The 25,610-nt window shown below is 41.7% G+C and overlaps 2 protein-coding genes across 4 annotated transcripts in view; both read right to left on the bottom strand.

The window, feature by feature from the left end:
• The window catches only part of ZNF512 (zinc finger protein 512), a 33,998-nt gene extending 26,765 nt beyond the window's left edge, over nt 1–7,233 (bottom strand). For all 3 annotated transcript variants that reach the window (XM_019448987.2, XM_019448995.2, XM_019448976.2), the window contains exons 1-2: nt 7,097–7,233; nt 6,512–6,570 (exon numbers count right to left, since the gene is read on the bottom strand). In XM_019448987.2, coding sequence (XP_019304532.1) covers nt 6,512–6,570; nt 7,097–7,126 — 89 coding nt within the window. In that variant the 5' untranslated portion in view covers nt 7,127–7,233. The remainder of the gene's footprint in view (nt 1–6,511; nt 6,571–7,096) is intronic.
• A 116-nt stretch (nt 7,234–7,349) lies between these two features.
• CUNH2orf16 (chromosome unknown C2orf16 homolog) overlaps nt 7,350–25,610 on the bottom strand; it is a 36,756-nt gene continuing 18,495 nt past the window's right edge. The window contains exon 5 of the mRNA XM_053891041.1: nt 7,350–25,258. Within this exon, the coding sequence (XP_053747016.1) occupies nt 7,633–25,258 (17,626 nt within the window). The 3' untranslated portion in view covers nt 7,350–7,632. The remainder of the gene's footprint in view (nt 25,259–25,610) is intronic.

Below are 25,610 nucleotides of genomic sequence, written 5' to 3' on the forward strand. Positions count from 1 at the left end.
CAGAATGGAGATGAAAAAGGAAAGAGCCTGTGAACTTGAGGACAGATCAATAGAAATTAACCGATCTGAAGAACAAAGAGAAAAAAGACTGAAAAACACTCAGCAGAGCCCCAACAACCTGTGGGTCAACATCAAAATGTCTAACTTAAGTGTAGCCATAATCCCAAAAGAAAAGGAAAAAAGTCTGTGGCATGAAAATACATTTGAAAAAAATAATGGTGGAAAATCACCCAAAATTAATGAGACATTAATTTACAGATCCTAGGAGCTCAACAAACACTCAAAAAAAAATAAACTCAAAGAAAAATACACCCAGATACATCTTAATGAAAAATTTCAAAACCAAATGTTAAAAAAAATCTAGAAAGCAGTTAAAAAAAATAACATTATATTTCTGTATATGCATATGTACATATGTATACATATGTATGTGTGTGTATATATATACATCAATGATTTGAATGACCACAAAACTTTGAATAGAAACCAAAGAGAACAGGCACGCCTGAGTGGCTCAGTTGGTTAAGTGTCCAACTTCAGCTCAGGTCATGATCTCATGGTTTGTGAGTTCAAGCCCTGCATCAGGCTCTCTGCTTGTCAGCACAAAGCCTGCTTCTGATACTCTGTCCCCCACTCCCTCTGCCTCTCCCCTGCTAGTGCGCTCTCTCTCTCTCCCAAAAATAAATAAGCATTAAAGAAATTTTTTTTAAAACTAAAAAAAAAAAAAAGAAACCAAAGAGAACAGAAAACAGTGTAACATCTTTAAAATCTTGGGGCCCCTGGGTGGCTCAGTCGGTTAAGTGTCTGACTTCGGCTCAGGTCATGATCTCGCGGTCCGTGAGTTCGAGCCCCGCATCGGGCTCTGTGCTGACAGCTCAGAGCCTGGAGCCTGTTTCAGATTCTGTGTCTCCCTCTCTCTCTGACCCTCCCCCATTCATACTCTGTCTCTCTCTGTCTCAAAAATAAATAAATGTTAAAAAAATTTTTAAAAAATAAAAAATATGGGGCGCCTGGGTGGCTCAGTCGGTTAAGCGGCCGACTTCGGCTCAGGTCATGATCTCACCGTCCGTGAGTTCGAGCCCCACATCGGGCTCTGTGCTGACAGCTCAGAGCCTGGAGCCTGTTTCAGATTCTGTGTCTCCCTCTCTCTGACCCTCCCCCATTCATGCTCTGTCTCTCTCTGTCTCAAAAATAAATAAACATTAAAAAAAAAAATCTTTAAAAAATAAAATAAAAAATAAAAAAAACAAAATCTTGAGAGAAAAAATTTCTCAATCTGAAATTCTATATTCCATGTAAATATCCTTTAGGCATACTTCTTCAGATGAAAAAAAAAAGAAAAGAAAATTTGTTGTCAGCAGACCTGCTCTATGAGAAATGCTAAAGGAGATTATTCTAGCTGAAGGAAAATGATACCAGAAATCTAGGTTTTTAAGAATGAAGAAAGAACAAAAGAAATGGGTAAACATATTTAAAAAAAAAAAAAAAAAAACAAACCCCAAAACCCTCTTTAAAACAAAACTTTAACATTATCTGGCAAGGTTTTCAACATAGGTAGATGTAATACATATGACAGCTATAACTTAATGGTCAGCAGACCGGGTTAAGAAATCTACATGGTTGTAAGGCCTTTACATTTAAGCAAGATGGTAGTACACAAACTCTAAGTAGCCTATGAAACGATAAGTATGTATACTGTAAATCCTAAAGCAAGTACTACACACAAGAGAAAGAAAGAGAAAAAAGAAAGAAAACAGCAAAAATTAAATATATAAACTAAAATCAGACAGGAAATATTTAAATAATCCAAAATAAGGTACAGGGGTGCCTGGGTGGCTCAGTCGGTTAAGCGTCTGACTTCGGTTCAGGTCATGATCTCACAGTTTGTGAGTTCAAGCCCCGCATCGGGCTCTGTGCTGACAGCTCAGAGCCTGGAGCCTGCTTCAGATTCTGTGTCTCCTTCTCTCTCTGTTCCTCTCCTGCTTGCCCTCTGTCTCTCTCTCTCTCTCTCTCAAAAATAAATAAAGACTAAAAAAAAAAAAAAAAAAAATTAAAAACAAAATAACGTATAAAGGAACAAAAAAATAAAATACAGAGAACAAATAATAAAATAACAAACCTAAATCTAACCATATCAATAATTAATTTAAATGTTTATGGTCAGGACACCTGGCTGGCTCAGTCAGAAGAGCATACAACTCTTGATTTTCGGGTCATGAGTTCTAACCATTGGGTGTAGGGATTGCTCAAATAAATAAATAAATAAACTTTAAAAATAAGTAAATAGATGGATAAATAAATAAATAAATGTTTATGGTCTCAACACTCCAATTAAAGTCAGATTGTTGGGGCACCTGGGTCGCTCAGTCAGTTAAGCACCCAACTCTTGATTTTGGCTCAGGTCATGATCTCGGTTTGTGAGGTTGAGCCCTGCATCGAGCCTGACATAACATGAAACTGGAACTCTAAAAAGCTCTAGATCTATTAAAGAAATTTAATTTATCATTAGAATTTCCCAAAAAGAAACCCCTAGACCCAGAATGGTTGATTCCACTGTTGAATACCACTGCAATAAGGTTTTTTCTTTTATATATATATATATTTTTTTTAAGTTTATTTGTTTATTGGGGGGGGGGGGAGCAGAGAGAGAGTGAGAGAGAGGGAGAGAGGATCCCAGGCAGGCTCCTTGCTATCAGCACAGAGCCCAACTCAGGGCTCAATATCTGGAACCTCTGAGATCATGATGTGAGCAGAAATCACCAGCTGGACACTTAATCGACTGAGACACCTAGGCACCCTTTTAACCTTTTTAAAGGGGAGGAGGAGGCATAAAGATCAAAAAAGGAGAAAAAAAACTGCCCCTTTTTGCAGATTATATGTTTGTTTACAAAGAAAATCTCAAAAAATAGAAAAACTATTAGAACTAAAAATGAATTAAGCAAGTGGCAGGACACAAGGTTAACACATAAAATCAATCATATTCTTAGATACCAGCAACAACAAACTAGAAATGAACTTATAAAAATAGTATCATTTATAATAACATGAAAAACACATAAAATACCTAAGAACAAATCTAACAAAAGATAACCAAGATTTTATAATGAAAACTACATCATGTTGGTGAGAGAAGTTAAAGATCTAAATAAACGGAAAAATATACCATGTTCATAAATCAGAAATCTCAGTATTGTTAAAATGGCAATTCTCCCCAATTGGTCTACTGATTCCATATAATACCAATCAATACTTTAGCATGCTTCTTTTTATAGAAATTGAGAAACTGACTCTAGAATTTATATAAAAAGACAAAGAACCTAGAATAGCTAAAAAAAATTTTTAAAAAGAACAATAAAGTTAGATGACTTATCCTATCTGATTTCAAGATTTACTCTAATCCTACAAGACAGTTTAGTATTGGCAAAAAGATAGATACATACATCAGTGGAACAGAATAAGGAGTCCAGAAACAGACCCACACATATATATATTCAAATAATTTCTGACAAAGGTGCCAATGTAATTGAATAGGGAAAGGGAAGTCTTAACAACAGGATAAATAATAAAAAGAAATTAACATTGATTTTTATGACACACCATGCACAAAAAATTAACTCTAAATGTATCACAGACCTAAATGTAAAACCTAGAAAACTTCTAGAAAAAACAAAGGAGAAAATCTTTGCAATTAGGGATGGCAAAGTTTCCTCAATAGAATACAAAAGGCAGGAAGGATAAGGGAAAAAATAATAACATTTTAATCATTTTTAATGATAAATTTATAATTTTTGGTCTTCAAAAGACACAATTAAAAAATGAAATGCAAACCAGAGACTGGAAGGAAATATTCAAGATACATCTATCAGATAAAGGAACTGTACTCGGAACAGAATTTTAAAAAATACTACAATTCCATAGTAAGACAAACAACTCAACTTTTTAAATGGGCAAAAGATACGAACAGGCACTTTGCAGAAGATACATGAATGGCTAATAAGCACATGAACAGATGTTCTACATCATTATTCATCAGGAAAATGCAAATCAAAATCACAATGAAACACCACTCTACACCCATAAAATTGGCCAAAATTTAAGGCTTATTCCCATATACTGCTGGTATATAAAATAATACCACCAATTTGGAAAACAGGTAATTTCTTAAAAAGGTAAACATAATCCTGACATATAGCCCAACCAATCTAAAATGGTATATCTTAGTAAATAAATACCATCGTAGGCATTGATCAAGAGAGAAAAAACATTTTTCCACACAGAGACTTGTATGTGGATGTTCACAGCAGCTTTAATACCCCCAAAATAAAATTAGCCAAATGTCCATCAAGGTAGATAGCTAAACAAATCATGGTATATCCACAATGGAATTCTATTCAGCAATAAAAACTAATTTTCAGTCAAAAATTATTATATTGAGTGAAAGAAATCATGCAAAAAGAAAACATACTATATGATTTCATTTATACAAAATACCTTATATAAAATTTCATTTATATAAAAAATATACTATATGCTTTGCATTTATACATGCAAACCACTGTACGGTGACAGAAAAAGGTCGGTGGTGTCCGGAACAGGAGCAGAGGAAGGAACGGATTACACAAAAACTTCTGGGAGAAATGGAAATGTTATCTTGATTGTGCTGACAGTGTTATGGTTATTTACAAATGTCAACGTTGATCATACTGTCTACTTTAAATACGTAAACTGTGGGTATGTAATATATAAATGTATGGTATCTTGTACTTCAATGATACCTCAATAAAAGTATTAAAAAAAATTTTTTTTAATAAGAATTGGCAGTCCTCTGCTCCAAAACCCACCCTCCAAAACAATGGGACCAATCTCTACCAGGAAGACTTGAAAGTATCAACAAACCATTAAGAGTCAAGTCCCATGTGACTCTTCTTAGTAAACCGTCCTCATAGGAATTTCTTTATGGTCAGTGTAGGACTCAGATAGACACATATCCCGTCTCACGAATAAGTACAAGCACATGATCAGCATGATTAGCATCTTGGGAATTAAGTCAATGTGGTTAGAGAACCCCTCCCTCTAGGCCTCTTTTATTTTTAGAGGACTCACCAAAACCAATTATCAAGTATTTTACAATACTTGTCCAATGAGGGTATTTGGTTACTTGCAAAAACTCCAATTAATCTCAAACTTCCCTTACCATAACTATGGCAAGAAAAAGTTCAAACAGTATGATCATAATTGTAGTGACTTTATAATTTGTTGTCTGTGGCATTACTTTTCAGTCTCAGCTTCTAATCACAAGGAAGAAAAGTTTAACTTATTTTTGACTCCTCTCTGATCTACCAAAAATTTTTACAAGACTGTAGTTCATTCTCTAGGTGCAACTACTTAGATTTCATTAGAAAATTATTTTGGTTCATCTCAGTTTCTTTTGCAGCCTCCCTTCATTCTACCCAATCCTTAAATGCTGACATTCTCCAGGGTTTCATCCTGTAGTCTCTTCTAGTCTCACTTCTCCCCAATGGTTCTCAAACTTTCTCCTACAAAGTCAGGTAAAAATAAGGATTCCTATACTCTAACTCCAATGATTCTGATTCAGATTAACAGATGAGGGCCTATTATTCTTTATATCTCTTAGCAATTACCCACTTGTTATTCCATTAAATGCTTTCACCTGTTCACATTCTGTTCTCTATGAAAAATACCTTTTCCTTATGGCTAACTGCATTATTTCTTGACTTTCAAGTCTGTTTACAAGTGATTTGCTCTGGCAACTCTTCCCTTCTGAACTATCACTCCCCCTCCCTAAATGCTATATTAAATTCCTGTTTAAAAATATTTAATTACACTGTATCATGTTGGTGTACTTGCCTATCTTCCCTTTTAGATTATTAGTTCTGTGTTTTTCTTGCCTGTATATCTAACCTACTACAGAGCTGGCACATACCAGATATTTAGTAAATGTTATCTGAATGAATTAACCCCTTCAGTGAATATCTAGTTAATAAGAATCTATTTTGTAGTAACAAATATGAAAAAGGTTAGCACATTCGGTCTACAAAGTAATAAACCAGTCTTAAAGCCAAGCAGTCTGAAAAGAAAAGGATTTCTTACAGGCATTTTTATCAATCCTTCCCATGTTCATCAATGTATTCATGAGTACATACTTGATGTCTGAGGATATGCGAGGCTACACTAGGTCATACCTTCCATTTTTAATATAATTCGTGCTTTTCTTTGCAAGCTAGGTTCTTCTCCCCTACATTAGGTTTAGACCCGCACTGTCCAATCAAGGTAGGCACTAACTATAGGTGGCTATTTAAATTTAAGTTAAGATCAAATACAATTTAAAATTCAGTTCCTCAATCACACTGGCCACATTTCAAGTGCTCAAAAGCCATACGTGGCTACGGTCCTTTACAGCGGGAATACAGAACATTTTCATCATCACAAAAGTTCCATTGGACAGCGCTGGCGACACAATTATAAATGGACCCCAGATAATCTCACTTACTTCTTAGCTCCCACGATCTTCGTGCTCCTCTGGTGCTTAAAGGATGTAGGTTCCGGAGTCTAGCAAATCGCAAGCACATGAGTGAATGCTAGGGACCGCTGAACCTTGACCACAAAAAGACGAATCCCCCTGTGCCCAGAAGAAATGAAGCTCTCCCGGGGCAACTACCTCCAACGGAAGAAAGCAAGACTTTTTTGGAAAAGCGTGTCGTCCTGTCTTCCTACCCAGCCAAGGCAGGTGACAACACCATAGCCTTCATCTCCCCCATTCTCAAAGCCCCGTCCCAGATAGAGGCTCTAAAAGGGGGGCGAAAAGAGAGGACAACGGATATGGGAGGTACTGGGGATATAAAAGAAATAGAAACTAATGGCAATCTAGCGAAGAACTGAGTCCAAGGAGGTGGGAACAGTCAGCGGTAACTGGGGGGGGTGGGAAAGGGAGACAGGTAGATCTGACCTAGAAGGGTGGGGCCTACGATGGGCTCTGATAAAACCAACTCTGAGCATGGCACAAAAGCGAGGGACCGCGTGTTGCGGGCTCGACAGCGCTACCCCTAAAACATAACGGTCAAACCGAGAAACTCACGGCGGGTACTGCACCGAGCCTGGAAGACATCACTCCCTCTCCACGCCTAACAAATCCACCCAAGGGCTCCGGCCAGACCAACGCCACTTCCGCTCTCTTCTCCTCTCCCGGATGTGGAGTCGGCGCCGCCGAGTCCAGATCTGAACGTCTACTTCCGCCTGGCGGCTTCCGAGGGGGCTGCGGCTGGAGTGAGTCACATGACGTGCCTCCCTCCTCTGGGACCCCGCCCCAGGAGGCTGTAGGTGGGGTTTGGACCTCAACACGGCCTCAGAACCCCTTCCTGTCGTTCCATCCTTTTGCGCGACACCAAATATCCCTCCACCCTCCATTCCCCACCCAGCACGACGAGTGGTGTTTCTGGATGGAGATCAATTATTGCCCCTTTATTTATCTTAGAGAAATTACAGACCCATTCCCGCCCTCCCTCCCCCAGGAAGAGTGGCATAGACGCTCTTTGCTGAGGGCGCAGGTATTGGAGGCAGTGGCTTAGCAGGAAAGAAGCCAGGAAAGGGCAGCTTGGTGAAGACTTGAGCCAGTCAGTGAATAAGGGGGGCGGATCTCTTCTCATCTGTTAGCTTCAGGACTCTAAACTTGCCCAGCTTTGGGGTATTTTGTGTGTTTGAGTAGCCCTTGAAATCTTTAGACACACTATGTCTGAGCCTCTCCCTAGGGTAGCTGCGCTTGAGTCTCTCCTTAGGGGGACCGTGATGGGTTTTCTCAGACCAACTGTGTTGACCCCTCTTAAAATGACTGTGTTTGCTCTGTCCAGAGTGACTGTGTCTGCTCCTCTCAGAGGAACTGCAGTGAGTTCTCTCTGAGGAACCGCGACCACCCCTCACAGGGGGTCTGTGCTGTCTTCTCCCAAAAGGGCTGTGTCCTCTCCTCCCTAAGGGACTGCGATGAATTTTCTGAAAGGGACTGCGACATCTCCTCTCAGAAGGACTGCGACATCTCCTCTCAGAGGGACTCTGATGTCTCCTTCCAGAGAGACCGAGATGGCTCCTCTGAGAAGGACTTCGATGGATCCTCTCAGAGGGACTCTGATGGCTCCTTCTGGAGATACTGTGATGGCTCCTCTGAGAAGGACTTCGGTGGCTCCTTCCAGAGAGACTGTGATGGCTCCTCTGAGAAGGACTTCGGTGGCTCCTCTCAGAGGGACTTTGACGGCTCCTTCCGGAGAGACTGTGATGGCTCCTCGGAGAAGGACTTCGGTGGCTCCTCTCAGAGGGACTTTGACGGCTCCTTCCGGAGAGACCGTGATGGCTCCTCTGAGAAGGACTTCGGTGGCTCCTCTCAGAGGGACTTTGACGGCTCCTTCCGGAGAGACTGCGATGGCTCCTCTGAGAAGGACTTCGGTGGATCCTCTCAGAGGGACTTTGATGGCTCCTTCTGGAAATACTGTGATGGCTCCTCTGAGAAGGACTTCGGCAGCTCCTCTCAGAGGGACTTTGACGGCTCCTTCTGGAGAGACTGCGATGGCTCCTCTGAGAAGGACTTCGGTGGATCCTCTCAGAGGGACTTTGACGGCTCCTTCTGGAAATACTGTGATGGCTCCTCTGAGAAGGACTTCGGCGGTTCCTCTCAGAGGGACTTTGATGGCTCCTTCTGGAAATACTGTGATGGCTCCTCTGAGAAGGACTTCGGTGGCTCCTCTCAGAGGGACTTTGATGGCTCCTTCTGGAAATACTGTGATGGCTCCTCTGAGAAGGACTTCGGTTGCTCCTCTCAGAGGGACTTTGACGGTTCCTTCTGGAGAGACTGCGATGGCTCCTCTGAGAAGGACTTCGGTGGCTCCTCTCAGAGGGACTTTGACGGCTCCTTCCGGAGAGACTGTGATGACTTCTCTGAGAAGGACTTCGATGGCTCCTCTCAGAAGGGCTACGACATCTCCTTTCAGAGGGACTTTGGTGGCCCCTTTGAGAGAGACTGTGATGGCTCCTCTGAGAGGGACTACCATGGCTCCTTTCAGAGGAATTACATGGGGTTCTCTGCCTTAAGAAGCTTTTGTGGTTTCGTTTCTTGGGTGTCAGTTTCTCTTTAAAGTGACTGTGTGAGTTTCTCTTAAGTGAATCTTGTAGAATTCTCCCTCGGTCCTGAACTCTGGTTCCCGATTTGGAGTTCTTGGACTCCTGGATGGAGATTTCACTTCTGCCAAAGTTTTTCTTAGCTCTGCTGCTACTGTCATTTTGAACAACACCCATAGACTGTCTGCTTGAAGTGGTTTTGAAAGTGGTACTTCTTTGGGAAACTATGCGCTTGGGCAGTTGGGTATGTCTAGGTTTGAAAGAGCTATCCCATTTTGGTTGTTGAACTGATCTGAGTTGCTCTGTTTCTTCCCTTAATGTGCTCTCCTGCTTAGTGGTTAGGTCTGTTGGCTTTAGCTTGACAACTGGCATCCCGTCACTTTTGATATCTCTTGATAAGTAATAGTCTCTGGCTTTTCGTTTTGGATGCTGGTTTTTGCTTGACCACAAATGGTCTGGCCTTGATCTGTCCTCAGGCTTCTGCCCAACAAAAGCCATAATTCTGTGTGCCATCTGGAATGCTTGCTTTAGGCCTTGAAAAAGCAGTTGAATGAATTTGGGTTGGGAGGATTTCTTAGGTTGTCTTTTCAACGAGGCAGTCATTGTCTGAGATGCTCCATTCCTCTTCCTTGTAAACTGGGCTGGTAATTCCCTAGAAGGACTCTGTGTCATGGCTCTACCATTTGTGTAGAACTCTGCATTTTGTGTTCTGCCTCCTCTGGTTCCTTTCATTGGATATTTTGAATCATGGGTCTTTTGGGTTCTCCTTTTAGCCCATTTTTCATCCTGAACATCTTCAGAGTCACTATCTGGTAAAGAGTGAACTTGAGTAAATTCATATTGCCTAGAGTCTCTAATTTCTGTCTTTCCTACTAGGTCAGGGCTCCTATACTGCCTTCGCCTGATGTGCACTTGTACAGGAGAAGCAGGAGCTTGGGAAGATCCAGACTGGAAATCTATCGTAGAAGTAGGACTCTTGGAAGCTCGAGTGTAGACATTAGCTTTCCTTAGTGATGGTGACATAGGACTCCTTGGTGTGATGGGTCTGTCTCTTCTGTGATACTTTGAAACTTGGGGTCTTTTCCCAGTTCGCAGCCTAAAGCCAAGATGCAACCTAATCTCTCCATGGCCTTTAGGAGTGCTTACAAGGTGGAGCTGTGGATAAATAAGAAGGTAAGGCCCAAGAGTACCCTGTAATTTATGACAGCAACTAAATCCTGCACATCGGCCACATTGTAGGCAGATAGGGTATTTTAAAACCAGACCTGAAGTTAGAGGTGGAGGAACATTTGGGGGTATTTGACTCCTTAACAGTTTTGCTGCTATTTTTAGCTGCAGATCTTGTAACAGCTGGAACTGTTCTGAGAAGTCAGTTTTGGCCTGGGGAAGAAAACTTGGCTTGAGAGAGTGTTGGGATTCAAAAATCCTTGTCTGTGAATGACTCTGTGAGTTCTCACTCTCTCCCACTGGAACAGAATCTTTCCTAGTGAAAACTATATCGAAGGAGGACTCTAACTTTACTGGGGCAGGAGGCTGGCCCCCTGTACATGAAGCAGGAATGGGCTGAATGACTTCCTTGGATGTATCATTGAGCTGTGAATTTACTTTCTTTATTCTCATTCTAGTCCCAGAGTATTGCTGTATTATAGAGGACATGGAACCACGTGTCCACATCTTTAAGGCCATTCTTTGCTCATGATCATGACATGAAGTATGTCTTTGAATGTAGTTTTTGACCACTGAAGGCTGAGAGATAGTACCTCGACCCTTCTCTAGCAAACTCTGGGAAAATTTCATCAGTTCAGCTGGAACCCCAAATAAATTCTGAATAGACTGACAGACATCTGCAGTGGCTCTCTCTGTTAAAGATGTTCGAGAATAGAGCTTCCTTTTCATAGTGGCTCCCAAGACATTCCCCAGCGTTAGCATATTGGAAAGATATTTTCTAGGTAGTCGCTGTCTCCAGGAGTGATTCTCCCAGACATTCTGTTGTCTCCCCAGGACAGACCAGGTAAGGCCTCTTTGAGTTCCCGATCCTGACTGAAACGTCCTAGATGGTGATCTCCAGCTTTGTGGTGGATGTTGGGATAGGTCGTGGAGTAAGTTCTCTAGCTCTTCCACCTGCTTCTTATTAGTCCTCTCCTTAGATATGACACCCACTCCTGGGATCTCAAAATGTGGGGTTTCTACAATGTTAGCTATTTTATCAGACGGTTGATTATGAAGGGACGAGGTAAGGGTTGAAGACCGTATCATAGTAGAGTCTATAAAGGACTCTTCAGGCTCCAAAATATCTGTCCCAAGGTTTTTTACATCCAAAGTCCTTGATACTTCCGGCAGCTCAAAATCCCAAAGGCTTCCTAATTCAGATGTTTCGGCAGAGCTTGAGATAAGCGAGTTTGAAGAGTTGTACAGAAATCTAGAGATATAATTATCTATTTGTAACTCCTCTCTTGATGTAAAATCCTCAGATTCCCTAATCTGATATACCTGTCCTAGATTCAAATCCTCAGATTCCCTGATTTGAGAAGACCCTATTTTTGTCCCTACTGATTTCATGGCCTGAAGCCCTTGTTCACGAGTGAACATTGTAGGTTTCTCAAATGGAGATGTTGGCTGTGAGAGTAATTCTGCAGATTTCACTTTAGTATTTGGCCTTGGAGTTAATTCTACAGGTTCTACCATTTCTTGAAGCTGTGGCCTTGGGAATAAATCCAAACAATCCAGTGCTTCAATCGCTGACCCTAAGGCTACTCCTATTGGTTCTACAACCTGAGGAATTGGTCCTGGTGCTAATTCCTCAGATTTTACAATTTGAAGTGGTGGCCCTGGGATTAACACAGTCTTTACGATTTGAAACCCTGTCAACTTCATTGTTTCCAAAATTTGGTGTGTTGGCTCTGTGGCTAATTTCTTAGATTTCACATTCTGCAACCATAGCCCTGAGGTAAACTCAGAAGATCTCACATCTTGCAGTTTTGGAGTCAACTCAAGACAGTCTACCATTTGAGAGATTGGCCCTGGTGTTAATGCTACAGATTTCACAACTTGAGGTGGTGGCCCAGAAGTCACTTTCACATAGTCAATAACTTTTTGGGGAACTACCGGGGTTACCCCTTGAGCAACGTGAAGCTGTGTCTTTGTAGATTCTGTGACCTGATCTGGCGGCTTTGGACTAATCCTCATATATTCTGAAATTCGACCTTGTAGTCCTGGACCTGTCTCTGAATATTTCATCCTTTGATTCTGTGACAATGATAATCCCACTGATCCATCCCCTTGCTGCCATGTCTCAGGTATGAGCTTTACAGATTCTGCACATCCTGCAACTTGATCTGTCGGCTTTGGGGGCAACTCTAAAGATTCCTCCCTTTGAAGCCGTTGCTTAGAAGTTAAACCCATAGATTCAGGAACTTGATATCCTAGTCCTGGTGTCATCTCTGAAGACCCTGGGACATGATGTAATGACTGTGTAATCAATGCTTCAGAGTCTTCCCTTTGCAGCCTTTTCTCAGAGATCATCTCCACAAGTTCTAGTGCTTGAGGATAGGGCCTTGGAAATCTCTCTGCATATCCAGTGGTTTTATGTATTGGCTTTGGGGTCATTCCAAGGAATTCCTTCCTTTTTGGCCTTGCCTTGGAGGTCAATCCCATAGTTTCTGTAGTGTGATGCTTGGGCTCTGGGGTCATCTCTTCAGATCCTACAGCTTGCTGCAGTAGCCTTGTATGTAATTCCTCCAAATCCTTAACTTGAGTCTGTGACTGAGAGAGCAACTCCAGAGTTTTTGGGATTTGGTAGCTTTCCTTTAGGGTTAATTCTAAGGATTTAGAGCCTCGATTTCTTAGCACTGGAGTCACATCAACAGATTCTGGTACTTGGAGATCTAGCCCTAGAGGCATTCCTGAAGATTCCATGGCTTTACTTGTTGGCTTTGGGGTCAACCCTACAGATTTTTCTATGGTTTCTTTGCCTTGGTGTGCCAACCTTTGTGCCATTGCTGAAGATTCTGTGATGTGATAAATTGGTATTGAAATCAAACTCACAGATTTAGGGACCTGATGCATTGGCGTTGGGATCATCTCCACATGTTCTACAAACTGATGCTCTGGCCTAGGGATTATCTCAGAGGAGTTTGTGATTGGATACCTTCTTTTTGGAGTTAGCTCCTCAGATTTTGTTCTTTGAAGCAGTGACCCTGGTGGTAACTCTACATGTTTTATATCTTGTTGCAGAGATGCTGAAGACAATTTCACATGTTTTATACTTTGCAACTTTGGTTCTGGAGTAAACTCCAAAGATTTCTCACCTTGTTGCTGTGATTCTGGAGACAAACTTGAAAATTTAACACTAGCCAACATCGGTCCTGGTATGAACTTCTTAACTGGCCCTGGTGCCAACACCACTGATTTCATACCTTGCCATCCTGAAGTCAACTCTTGGCAATTCATACCTTGCTGTTGGGACCCTGGTGTCAACTCTACGGATTTGACATCTTGAAAACATGACTCTGGTGCAAAGACCTCAGAATTAACACATGGTGACCTGAGGCATGATGACAACCCTAAAGAATTAGCACTTTGAGGCTGTGGCAATGGGTTTGACTTCAAAGATTTCACATCTTGAAAATGCGGTGAAAACACCACGGATCTCACATTATGCTGCCTGAGGTGTGAGGGCAACTCCTCAGAATTCATACCTTGAGGATGTGGCCCTGAATTTAAATCCACAGATTTCATTATTTTAAAACATGGCTCTCGTGCAAACATCTCACATTTCAAGTCCTGCAGCTCAGAGCCTGAAATCCGTTTCACAGAATTTGCACCACAAAGCAATGGCTCCTTGCTCATCTTCATAGATTTTACATCTTCAAGCAATGGCTCTGGTAAAAATAAGACAGATTTCATACCATTTAACGGAGAGCCTACAGTGAACACTGACTGCACAACTTGTTGCTGTGACCCACAGTGATTCTCCCAAAACTGGATTTCTGGAAACTTTGCCCCTGGTATTAACTCAGAAGATTTTATACCTTGCAAATATTGTCCAGGGTTGAACAGAATAGATTTTGTACCTTGAGATTCTAACCCAGGATTCAATTCAGAGGGTTTTGTGCTTTGCATCTGTGGCCCTGGATTAAACTTTACAGAATTCATGCACTGAAATTCTGACCCTGAATTCAAATCAGAAGAATTCACACCTTGCAGCTGTGGGCCACAGTTGAACTCCTGTGATGTTACACCTGGAAACTTTGTCCCTGGAGTCAATTCACATTTCATATTTTGTAAATGTTGCACAGGGTTGAACAAAACAGATTTTATACCTTGAAATTCTGACCCCAGATTCAAATCAAAAGATCCCATACCTTGACATTTTATCTCTGAAGTCAACCCAAAGGATTGTATACCTTGCAAAGGTGGCTCAAATTTGTACTCCACAGCGTTTACACATTGTAATTTTGCCTCTGGATTCAACTCAGAAGAATTTACACAGTTCGTCTGTGGCCCAGGTTTGCATCCCATAGGTGCTACACCTAGAAACTTTGGCCCGGGAATCAATTCAGATTTCAAACATTGCAAATGTGGTTCAGGGTTGAACACCACAGATGTCTCACTGTGACTCTTGGTCCCTGGATTCACCTCAGATCCCATACCTTGACATTTTGTCCCTGAAGTCAACTCAAAAGATGGTACACTTTGCAAAGGTGGCCCCAGTTTGCACCCCATAGAATTTACACATTGTAATTTTGGCTCTGGATTCAACTCAGAAGGATTTATACAGTTCATCTGTGGCCCAGGGTTGCATCCCATAGGTGCTACACCTAGAAACTTTGGCCCTGGAATCAGTTCAGATTTCAAATCTTGCAAACGTATTCCAGGGTTGACCACTACAGATGTCTCCCTTGGAAACTCTGTCCCTGAATTCAACTCAGAAGACTTCCTACTTTGAAGTTTTGAAACTGAAGTTAATTCAGAAGAGTTTACACCTTGCAAGTGTGACTCAGGGTTGCATCCAACAGCATTTACGCACTGAAGGTTTGGTTTTGAAATAAATGCAGACGAATTCATACCTTGCAAATGTGGCCCGAGGCAGAACAACTTAGATTTTATACCTTGAAGCTCTGGCCCAGGATTCAACTCAAAAGATTTTACACCTTTCAATTGAGGCCCCGTGTTGAATGCCATAACATTTATACACTGAAGCTGTGGCCCTGGATTCAACTCAGAGCATTTCCCACCTTGTAATTTAGGCTCATGATTGAATTCCGGAAATTGCTCATATGGAAGCTTCATGTCTTTGCACAACTCAGATTTTATCACTTGTAACTGTGGCCCAGGATTGAACTGGAAAGACTGCATACCTTGAACACTTGTTCCCTGGCACAGCTCAGAAGATTTCACATCTTGCAACTGTTGCTCAGGATTGAATTCCATAGATTTCACATCTTGAATCTGTGTCCCTTTGCATAATTCTGAAGATTTTCTATGTTGCAAATGTGGTCCAGGATTGTATACCATAAATTTTACACTTTGAAGCTCTGGCCGTGGGTTCAACTTATATGATTTCTCTTCTTGCCACTGCTTCCCAGCACTGAACTCAGAAGATACCACACTGTGAATCTTTGATTCCAAGGCTAACTCAGAGGGGTTTGCAACCCGAAATTCTGGGTCATGACTGACTTCTGTAGTTTTCACTATTTGAAGCTTTATGGACTCAGGAGATTTTGCACCTTGCAACTTTGCCCCAGGGTTGAATTCCACAGATTTCATACCTTGAAAGTGTGCCCCTGGTGTCAACATAGACAATTTCCTATTTTGTAACTGTAGGGCTGACTTGAACCCCAAAGATTTCACATCTTGTACCTTTGTACCTAGATTCAATTCAAGAGATTTCGTATCTTGCCACGTGGGCCTGGTGATGAATTCCACAGATCCTCCACTTTGAAGCTTTGTTTCTGGTGTTAACTCAGAAGATGTCACACCTTGTAACTGTGGAACAGGTTTTAACTCAACAGATTTCAAATCTTGAAGCCTCCACTCTAGCGTCAAATCAGATTTCTCACCTCGTCTCTGTGGTCTAGGGTTGAACTCCACAGATTTCACTCCTTGAAGCTTCCTCTTCTGGGTTAAATCAGATTTCCCACCTTGTAGCTTTGGACCATGGTTGAACCCAAAGGATTTCACTTCTTGAAGCTTTGACTCTGGGATCATTTCAGAAGATTTCATACCTTGAAAGTGTGATCTAGAATTGGACCCTGTAGATTTTATATCTCGAAGCTTTATACCCATAATCAGCTCTGAACATTTTATATCTTGTAACTTTGGGCTGGATTTCACACCTGAAAACTTCCTCCCCAGGGTCATATCAGAAGAGTTCTCACCTTGTAACTTTGAACTAGGTTTCAATTCTACAGATTTCACTCCTTGAAGATTTTCCCTTGTGATCACCCGAGATTTCACATCCTGCAACTGTGGCCCAGACCTGGAATTCGTAGATTTTACATCTGGAAGCTTTACACCCATGATCAACCTAGAAGATTTCGTATCTTGAAACTGTGGGCCTGACTTGAAATCCACTGATTCCACTTTTTGAAGCTTTGTCCCTAGTATCAGTTCAGAAGATTTCACACCACTCAACTGTGACCCAGGTTTGAACTTTGCAGATTCCACATCTTGAAACTTTGTTTCTGAGAGTAACTTAGAACAATTCACTCCTTGAAATTGTGGCTCAGGGTTGAACACCAATTTCACATTTTGAAGCTTTGATCCCAGGATCAGGTCAGAAGATTTCACAACTTGCACCTGGGGACTGGGGCTGCTTTCTTTATGTTTTACATTTTGAAGTTTTGTCTTTGAGGTCCCTTCAGAAGAATTCACACCTTGTAACAATGGTCCATGGTTGAAATCTGTAGATTTGGTACCTTGAATTTCTGTCCCTACAGTCAGTTTAGAAAATGTTGTACCTTCCAATTGTGAACTTGGATTTAATTCAGTAAATGTCATATCGTGGGACTTTATCCCAGGTGACAACTTAGAAGATTTTAGACCTTGCCACTGTAACCCAGAGTTGAAATTCTCAGATTTCACACCTTGAAGTTTTGTCTGAAGAGTCAATTCAGATGACTTCCTACTTTTCAAGTGTAGTGGAGAGTTCAACTCTATAGTTTTATCACTTTGTAATTGTGACCCTTGGCTTAATACCCCAGATTTCACCTCGGGAAGCTGTGGCTCTTGTGTAAGCACTAGAGACTTGACACCTTGAGGTTGTGCTCCTGGGGATGACTGTAAGGGTTTCACTTCTTGAAGCTTTGGTCCTGCAGTCAATTTAGTAGATTTCCTATCATGCAAGGAAAGCCTAGATTTCAGTGTCATAGATTTTATACCACAGAGCTTTGATCTTGATGTCAGGTCACATGATTTCATACTTCTAACCTGTAGAAAAGGTTTCAAATCGAAACCTTGAGGCTGATGTTCCTGGAGTGATGCTAAAGATGGTGTATCTTGGAGCTTTGGCCTTGGAGTCAATGCAGATGACTTTGTATCTCTTAACTGTATTAAAGGTTTCAACTCTACAGACTTGACACCTTGAGACTGTAATCCAAGATTTAACTCTACAGACTTCACAGCTTGGAATTCAGGTCCTGGTATCCACTGAACACATCTCATACTTTCTAGCTGTGGCTCTTGTTTAAACTCAATAGTTTTTATATCTTGAAGCTGTGGCTCTGAGGTTGATGCCAAAGTCTTCCCTTTTTGCAGCTGTGGTCCTGGGAACAACTCAGGAGTTTTCACATTCTGCACCTGTGGCCCAAGGTTGAAATCTGCATATGTTGCACCTTGAGTTTTTGTCCCGAAAGTCAATTCAGATGACTTCACATCTCTTAACTGTACTGAAGATTTCAACCCTCCGGATTTAGCACCTTGAGATCGTGACCCAAGATTTAAATCTACAGATTTCACAGCTTGGAACTTAGGTCCTGGTATCCACTGAATACATCTCATACTTTCAAGCAGTTGCTCTTGCTTTAACTCAACAGTTTTTACACAGAGTTGTGGCTCTGAAGCTGATGCTGAGGGTTTCACTTGGTGCAGCTGAGGTCCTGGGATCAACTCAGGAGATACTATGCTTTGCAACTGTGGTTCAGGTTTAAACTCTTTAGGTTTTAAACCTTGGATATTTGATTCTGGAGTCAGTTCACATGGTTTCATACCTTCAAACTGTAACTCAAAATTGAAGTCTACTAATTTTCCATCTTTAAATTTTAGCCCTGGAATTAATTCCAAAGACATCTCACCTTCTGACTTAGACCCTCTCTTCAATTGCTCTGAATTCATACATTGCTGCTCTGGTGAGAGTACAGATATCTCGCCACGCCGTTCTGGCCCGGAAGTTAAATTCATAAGTGCCATCCCTTGAAATTGTTGCCTTGGGGCTAAATCCACAGATTTTACTCCTTGAAACTTTGGTCTTCTGGTCACATTCACAGATTTTACTTCCTGCTTCTTTGGCCTTGGGATCGACTTCCCAGATTTTATACATTGCAGCACTGAATCTGGAGTTTCCTCTACAGATTTTAAACTTTGATACTTTAAACATGGGGTACTCTCGACAAGTTCCTTATCTTGCGTTTGTGGCTCTAAAGTCAATTCCTCAGGTTTCACAACTTGCAGTTCAGATCCTTGGAGCAATGGCCCTTGTGCAAAAGACACAGATTTCTCACCTTGCATCTTTGGCCCAAATTTCAATTCCACAGTTTTCACATCTTGCAGCTGTGTTCTTGGGACCAACTCCACAGTTTTGAATTCTTGAGTTCTTGCATGCATAGTCAACTCAGATTTCTCACCTTGAAGCTTGTTATTTGCGGTATCTTTCACAGATTTGACATCTTCTATTTCAGCCCCTGAGGTTATCTCCACAGATTTCTCACCTTCCAGCTGTGGACTGGAGGTTAGCAACATGGATTCCATACCTTTTAAGGCCACAGACTTCATATCTTTCAGCTCTGACTCTGAGATTAACAACTCAGATTTTAAACCTTGAAGTTTTGAGCCTGGGATCAGCTCCATTGGTTTCACACCTTCCACCTGTGGCCCGGGGGTTAACACCATAGACTTGACATCTCCCATTTGTGGCTTTGGTGTTTGCACAGATTTCATACCTCCCAAATGCAGCCCTGGGGTTAACTCCTCAGATTTCCTATCTTCCAGCTGTGGTTCTGGGATTAGTGCCTTAGATTTTAAACCTCGAAGCTTTGAGATTGGGGTCCACTCCACAGGTTTTATATCTTGCAACTGTGGTCCTTGGATCAATTTAGGAGATTTTATACCTTGTAACTCTGGTCTTCTAGTCAACTCAGAATATTTCACACTTGGCAACTGTGAGCCGGGAGTCAACTCCATAGGTTTTGCATATGGTTTCTGTGGCTCTGAGACAAATTTATAAGAAATGTTACCTTCAAAGCTTGACATTTGGTCTATCACTAAATGTTTTACACCTTGAAATAGTGTCTCTGGTACTAACATCTCAGGCGTGACCACTTGCTTTCCAGGTAGTGGGGTGAACCTCATAGATCTTACTCCTTGTATCTTTGGCTTTGGGGTCAACTCAAAAAAATTCACACATTGTAGTTGTGGTCCCAAGTTTAACTCTGAAGATTTCACTCCGTGAGGTTGAGTTCCTGATATCAGATCACAAAATTTGACATCTTGTAGCCATGGCCCTGGGTTAAGCCCCACTTGTTTTATACCCTGCAGCCCTGGTGACATCTTTGCTAATTTAGAATCTTGAAACCCTAACTCTGGAGTCTTCTCCACAGAATTCACACCATGAAACTTAGATCCTGGGGTTTGCTTCCCAAATTTGACACCTTGAAGCTTTGGCCCTGAAGTCAATTCAGAAAATTTGACCTCTTGCTGCCTTGGCCCTAGGTTTAGTTCCTGAGATTTCACACCTTGCAACTGTAGTTCTGAGGTTAATTCATTGGATTTCATGCTAGGAAACTGTAGTCCTTCAGTAGACAGAAGAGATTCTGTATTTTCACCCAAGGGTCTTTGGCTTGACTGCAAAGATGATTCTGTTACAAATCCTGTAGACTTCATATCTTGAAGCTGTGTTCCTGGTATACACTGCAAATGTTTGAAACCTTGACGCTTTGGTTCTGAGGTCAAATCAGAAAACTTGACATCTTGCAAGCATGGTCCTGAGTTTTGTTCCACAAATTTCACACCTGGAGTTTGTGGTTTTGAAGTCAATTTTATGGGTATAACATTTTGATGCTTTGGTCCTGGGATAGATAATTTGATTTCTTGCACTGGGGAACCAGGGGTCAGTTCATCACATTTCATACCATGATGTGGAGACCCTGAAATTAAATCTATAGGTTTTTCTCCTTGAAGAAGTGGCCCTTGGGATAACTCTGAAAATCTGACACTTTGCAAATGTGGCCCTAGGGTCAATTTCACACCTTGAGGCTGGGCCCCCTTAGTCAATTCCTCTGATACTACACTTTGTAGTACTGGTTCTTGTACCAGCTCCTCAAATTCTACCACTTCAGTAGTAGCTGGCTGTTGGATTAAATTAACATATTTCATGTCTTGTAATTGTGGCTCTGGATCCAACTGCATAGACTTTACTCCCTGGAGCTGTGGCCCTGGGGTCAACTCCATAACATGTGGTTTTGGTCCTGTGATAAATTGTTTAGATCCTACCACTAATGGGGATGACTCAGGGGTTAACTTCACAGATTTCAAATTTTGTAGTGGTGGCTCTGATTTCTCATATTGCATCCCTGGTCCTAAAGTAAATTCCAGAGATCCTTTTTTAAAATATGGCATTGTCTCTTGGGTGTTTTCAACTTGAAACGATGCCAACCCCATAGTTTCTGTCTTTTCTGACCTTAGAGGTATCTCTGAAGACTCAGTAACTTGAAGATGTGGTTTTAGAGTCATTCCTGCAGATTCTATAACTTGACCTGTTGGTTTTTGTGTTAATGCCTCAGAAGTCAGCCTCATGGCTTCTGTGTCTTGATAGCCTGGCCCTGGAGTCATCTCTGAAATTTTTTTAAAATGTGGCCTGGCCATCATCTCAGCAGTTTCCATGACTTGCTGTGGGATTAACTTCACTGATTCCTCCTCTTGTGGCCAGATCTCAGAAGCTAACTCTGTAGATACTGTGTCTTGATGCCATGGTCTGGAAGTTGGACCCACAGATTTAATTGCTTGTAAATGTGGTTCCGTGGTCAGTTTCCTTGATTCTTCATGTAAGTGTGTGTCAGGAATTAACCTCCTAGATTCTTCCAGTGGTGCAGTTATATCCACAAATTTATTACCATGCATTAATGGACCTAGAGTCAACTCCTCAGGTTTTGTACTGTTGGGCTGTGGTTCTGGGGTCAATGGGACATATTTCATACTTTGAAATTGTGGTTCTGAGATCAACTCCTTATAGTTTGTAAATTCTGAATATGGTCCTAGATTCAAATGAACAAACTTCATACCTTGGGACTCTGGGTTCAATATTTGTGGGTTCATACCTTGCATCTCTGATCCTGATACCAACTCTGGAGATTCTTGTATTAAGTGTTGAGACACTGGAGTCTCCAAGGCTTTTACACCCTGGAGCATTGTCTCACGGGTACCTTGTAATGGCACTGAGTTCATCTGAATAGATCCTGAAGTTTGACTCAATGGTCCTGGAGTATTTCCTAAAGATGACTGTTTCAACTCCACAGATTCTTTCCTGTAGTGACAATTGTCAGAAGTCAACTCTGCTTCTGTTCCTGGATATCTTGGCTGTACAATCATTCCTAAAGATTCTAAAGGTTGATGCCATGGGGTAGATCCTTCAGGTTCTGTGGCTTGATGATTTGGCTTGAGGCTCAACTCTACAGATTTTACTGCTTGAATGTGTGCCCCTGAGATTGGTTCCTCATATTTCATATCTTCTACCTGTGTTTCAGGAATCAACCTTCTACATTCTACCATTTGAGGAATTTTCACATCTTTAAGCAATAGTACCGGGACTATCTCCTCAGATCTTTTATCTTGTAACCATGGTTTGGGGGCCAAATCCACAGATTTCCTATCTTTCTGTAATTGTCTTAGGGTCAACTCCACACCTTTTATATCTGGAAACTCTGGTGGTAGGGCCAAATGAACATATTCCAGACCTTGCAACTGTGAACTGGAGGTCAAATCTTTCAATTTCCCATTTTGCAACTGTGGTGCTGGGGCTAACTCAGTGGATTTTCCACTTTGTTGTTGTGTTCCTAGGGTTAAATGAATAGATTGCACACCTTGAAGCTGAGACCCTGGGGCTACCTGCACAGAATTCCTACTTTTCGTCTGTGGAATGGGGGCCAACTCATCAGATTTTACAGTCTGCTGTTGAAGTTCTGGGACCAATTCTATAGAATTCACAGTTGGGATCAGCTCTCCATAGTTTACCACTTGTGGGACTAAACCTGTGGTTATATCTATAGATTTTATATTTTGCATTCTTGGTCCCAAGGTCAGTTTCTCAGATTTTGCATTTTGCAATCCTGAGGATAACTTCACAGAATCCACAACCTTAAGTTGTGGCATTGGCTGCACCCCCAAATACTCTACACTTGGAAGTAGTGATGCAGTAGTCTTTGCTGTAGATTCTGTGACTTGATGCAGTGGCTTTTGGCTCACTCCCTTAGATGCTGTACTTTGACCCGGCGACCTTGGGACTGTCCCTAAAGATTCCATTATTTGATGATGTGATGGTGTTAACTCTACAGATTTCTTCATTTGTAGCCATGTGTCAGAGGCCAACCCCATATTTTCTGTAATTTGATGGCTTTGCCTTGGGCTCACCTCTGAAGATTCTAGGGTTTGAAGCCGTGGAGTCAACCTTGAAGATTCCATGACTTGATGAGGTGGCCCTGGGATTAATGCCATAGTTTCTGTGCCTTCATGATATGGTTGTGGAGTCATCCCCACAGGGTCTAGCACTTGAATCCATGAACCAGGAGTCAACTCAAGAGGTTCCTTGACTTGAGATATTGGCCTTGAGGTCAAATCCTGAGTTTCTACAGCTTGTGACTGTGGTGCTATGATCATTCCAATTGGTGACCCCGGTGTTATTGGAGTTACCTTTAGAGAATGTATGGATTGATGTGATGACATTGGAACTATCCCTACTGATTCTCTGACTTTAGGTGATGGCTCTGAGGGTAAACCCACATATTCTACAACCTCAGGTGGACCAATAGTAGTAGGAGAGCTAGAAGTCAAACCATTTGGCTGAGTTGCTCCTGGGGTCAAATTTGCGATTTGAGACTGCGAATCTCCAGATTCTACAACACGTGGCTGTGCTGGTGGAATTATCCCCATGAAATCCATAGCTTGTAATAGTGCCACTGGAGTTACTTTCATGTAATCCATAACTTGATGAGATGGACTGGAGATCATTTCCAATGATCTTGTTTTTTGACATATGGGCTCTGGAAGAAACTTCAACGGTTCTATGACTTGACTTTGTGGCTTTGAGGTTATGTCCACTGATTCAGTAACTTCATGCTGTGGCCCTTCAGTCACTTCCACAGTTTCTACAACTGCATGTTTTGCCTTTGGACTCATCTTTCCTGGTGGTATGACTTGATGGTCTAGTGATGTGTTTATTTCTGCTGACTTCATGGCTTGATATTGTGTTCTTGGGGTTATTCCCACTGATTCTGTGATATGTGGATGTGATTTTTTAATCATCCCCATAGAATCCGTGACTTGAAGCAATACTATAGGAGTTACCTTCACATTGTCTGTGACTTGATTCTGTGGTCTTGAGGTCATCTTTGATTCCATAGCTTGATGCTGAGGACTTGGTATTACCTCCACTGATTTAGTGACTTGATATGATGGCTTGGGGCTTACTCTCACTTTTTTCATGGTTTCCATTGGTTTCCCAACTTCATCTGGTGGCTGTGGGAACAAACCCACAGATTCTATCACTTCTGAATGTGATTCTGGGATCATCCCCATCGAATCCATGACTTGAAGTAATGCCAATGGAGTTACCTTTATGTTATCTGTAACTTGGTATGGTAGCCTTGGGGTCAATTCCACATTAGTCACTTGGGTCTTATGCTGCTGTATCCTTTTTTCTGGAAGGCCTATGACTCTATGCTCTATACTAAGCTCTAGGACATGTTTTGGCTCCTTCTGCAGTAAAGTGGTTTCCTCTTGATTTATGTCAACTCCTAAACTTTTGGGAGGTGGAGTGCCCAGTGATGTAACTAAGGGCCTGGATTCAAGAATTTGGGGGCCATCCCCTGGTTGTGACTGCTTACCTGGGATAAGTGACTGTGAAATTTTTGTTTCTGTTCTCTTTAATCCAGATTCCACTCCAATATTCACATGGAGCTGAAATGATGGACAGTTTGGGGATTTATTGTTGATACTTTGTTTACTGCTTTGATGAATGGGCATAGATACCTGGATTTGAGGTTTCTCTGGTTCAGGGACTCCTCCTTGTGCATCGATTAAATAATTCAGCATTGCCCATGATTCCCTCACAGGCAGAGGTACTGTTTGTTCCCTCAAAGTACAAACCTTCCAAGCCATATGTCCCTCTAACTCCCACCTAGCCAAAGGAGAGAGACGGATTGGAGCCCACCCTGAGAATCGTGGTCTCTCCCTGGAGCCAGAATTTGGCCCATGATCCCATGTCAAATGACTCTTGCTCCTCCTTCCATTCTTTGTTTTCTCTTGGTGGCAGAGAGCTGGGGATTCAAGAACAGAGTTGATAAAAGAACTTTGAGATCCTAAGGGTGAAAGTGCTGCCAAATTCTGAAAAAGTTTTGATTTCCCAAACTCTGAGAGCCTAAAAGTAGGCAGCAATGTGCCTTGGCTCCTGAACACAGAAGGCTGTTTCTTGGGTAAAATAGGTAAACTATGGCTCCGGAGTTGCCAGGTTGTTTCTTCAGAAAAGACAGGAAAGTGTGACAGGCTGGAGTTGTTGCTTAATGATCCAGAGGAGATGCCGTGGTCAGTAGAATGTTTTGCCTTCTTACAGCCACAACAGGGTAGAACAGGCTCCTGAGCCACAAACACAGAGGAGGTGGAGGAAGAAATCTTATCTTGTGGTTCAGGCAAACACAATTCCAAAAGACTTGATCTGAGAAATAAAGAAAAGTTTCCATTTGCTTTGAAGCAGAAAAAGGTAGGAAAAGTAGGAAAAGGGAAAAATAATGGCTATTTCAAATGCAAAATATTTTGGCCTGAAGGATAACTACAACAGCAAAAGAGGCTGCTTTCCCCAACATCATTTACTTATGGAAAGAATTCCTCCATCAGGAGGAAAGGGAAGCATTTGTCTCCATTCCATTCAGAAATGATCCACAGACCAGTTGTTCTTAAATGTCCTTTGGACCCAGAATTTATCCCCACTGCCAAACAAACAAACCAACTAACTAACCAACCAACCAACTAGCAATCTCCTGTTTCCCTCTCTCTTTCCCTCCCTCCTT

The sequence above is a fragment of the Panthera pardus genome, unplaced genomic scaffold, assembly GCF_024362965.1.
Source record: "Panthera pardus isolate Hobbes unplaced genomic scaffold, ASM2436296v1 HiC_scaffold_26, whole genome shotgun sequence".
NCBI classification, from domain to species: Eukaryota; Metazoa; Chordata; class Mammalia; order Carnivora; family Felidae; genus Panthera; species Panthera pardus.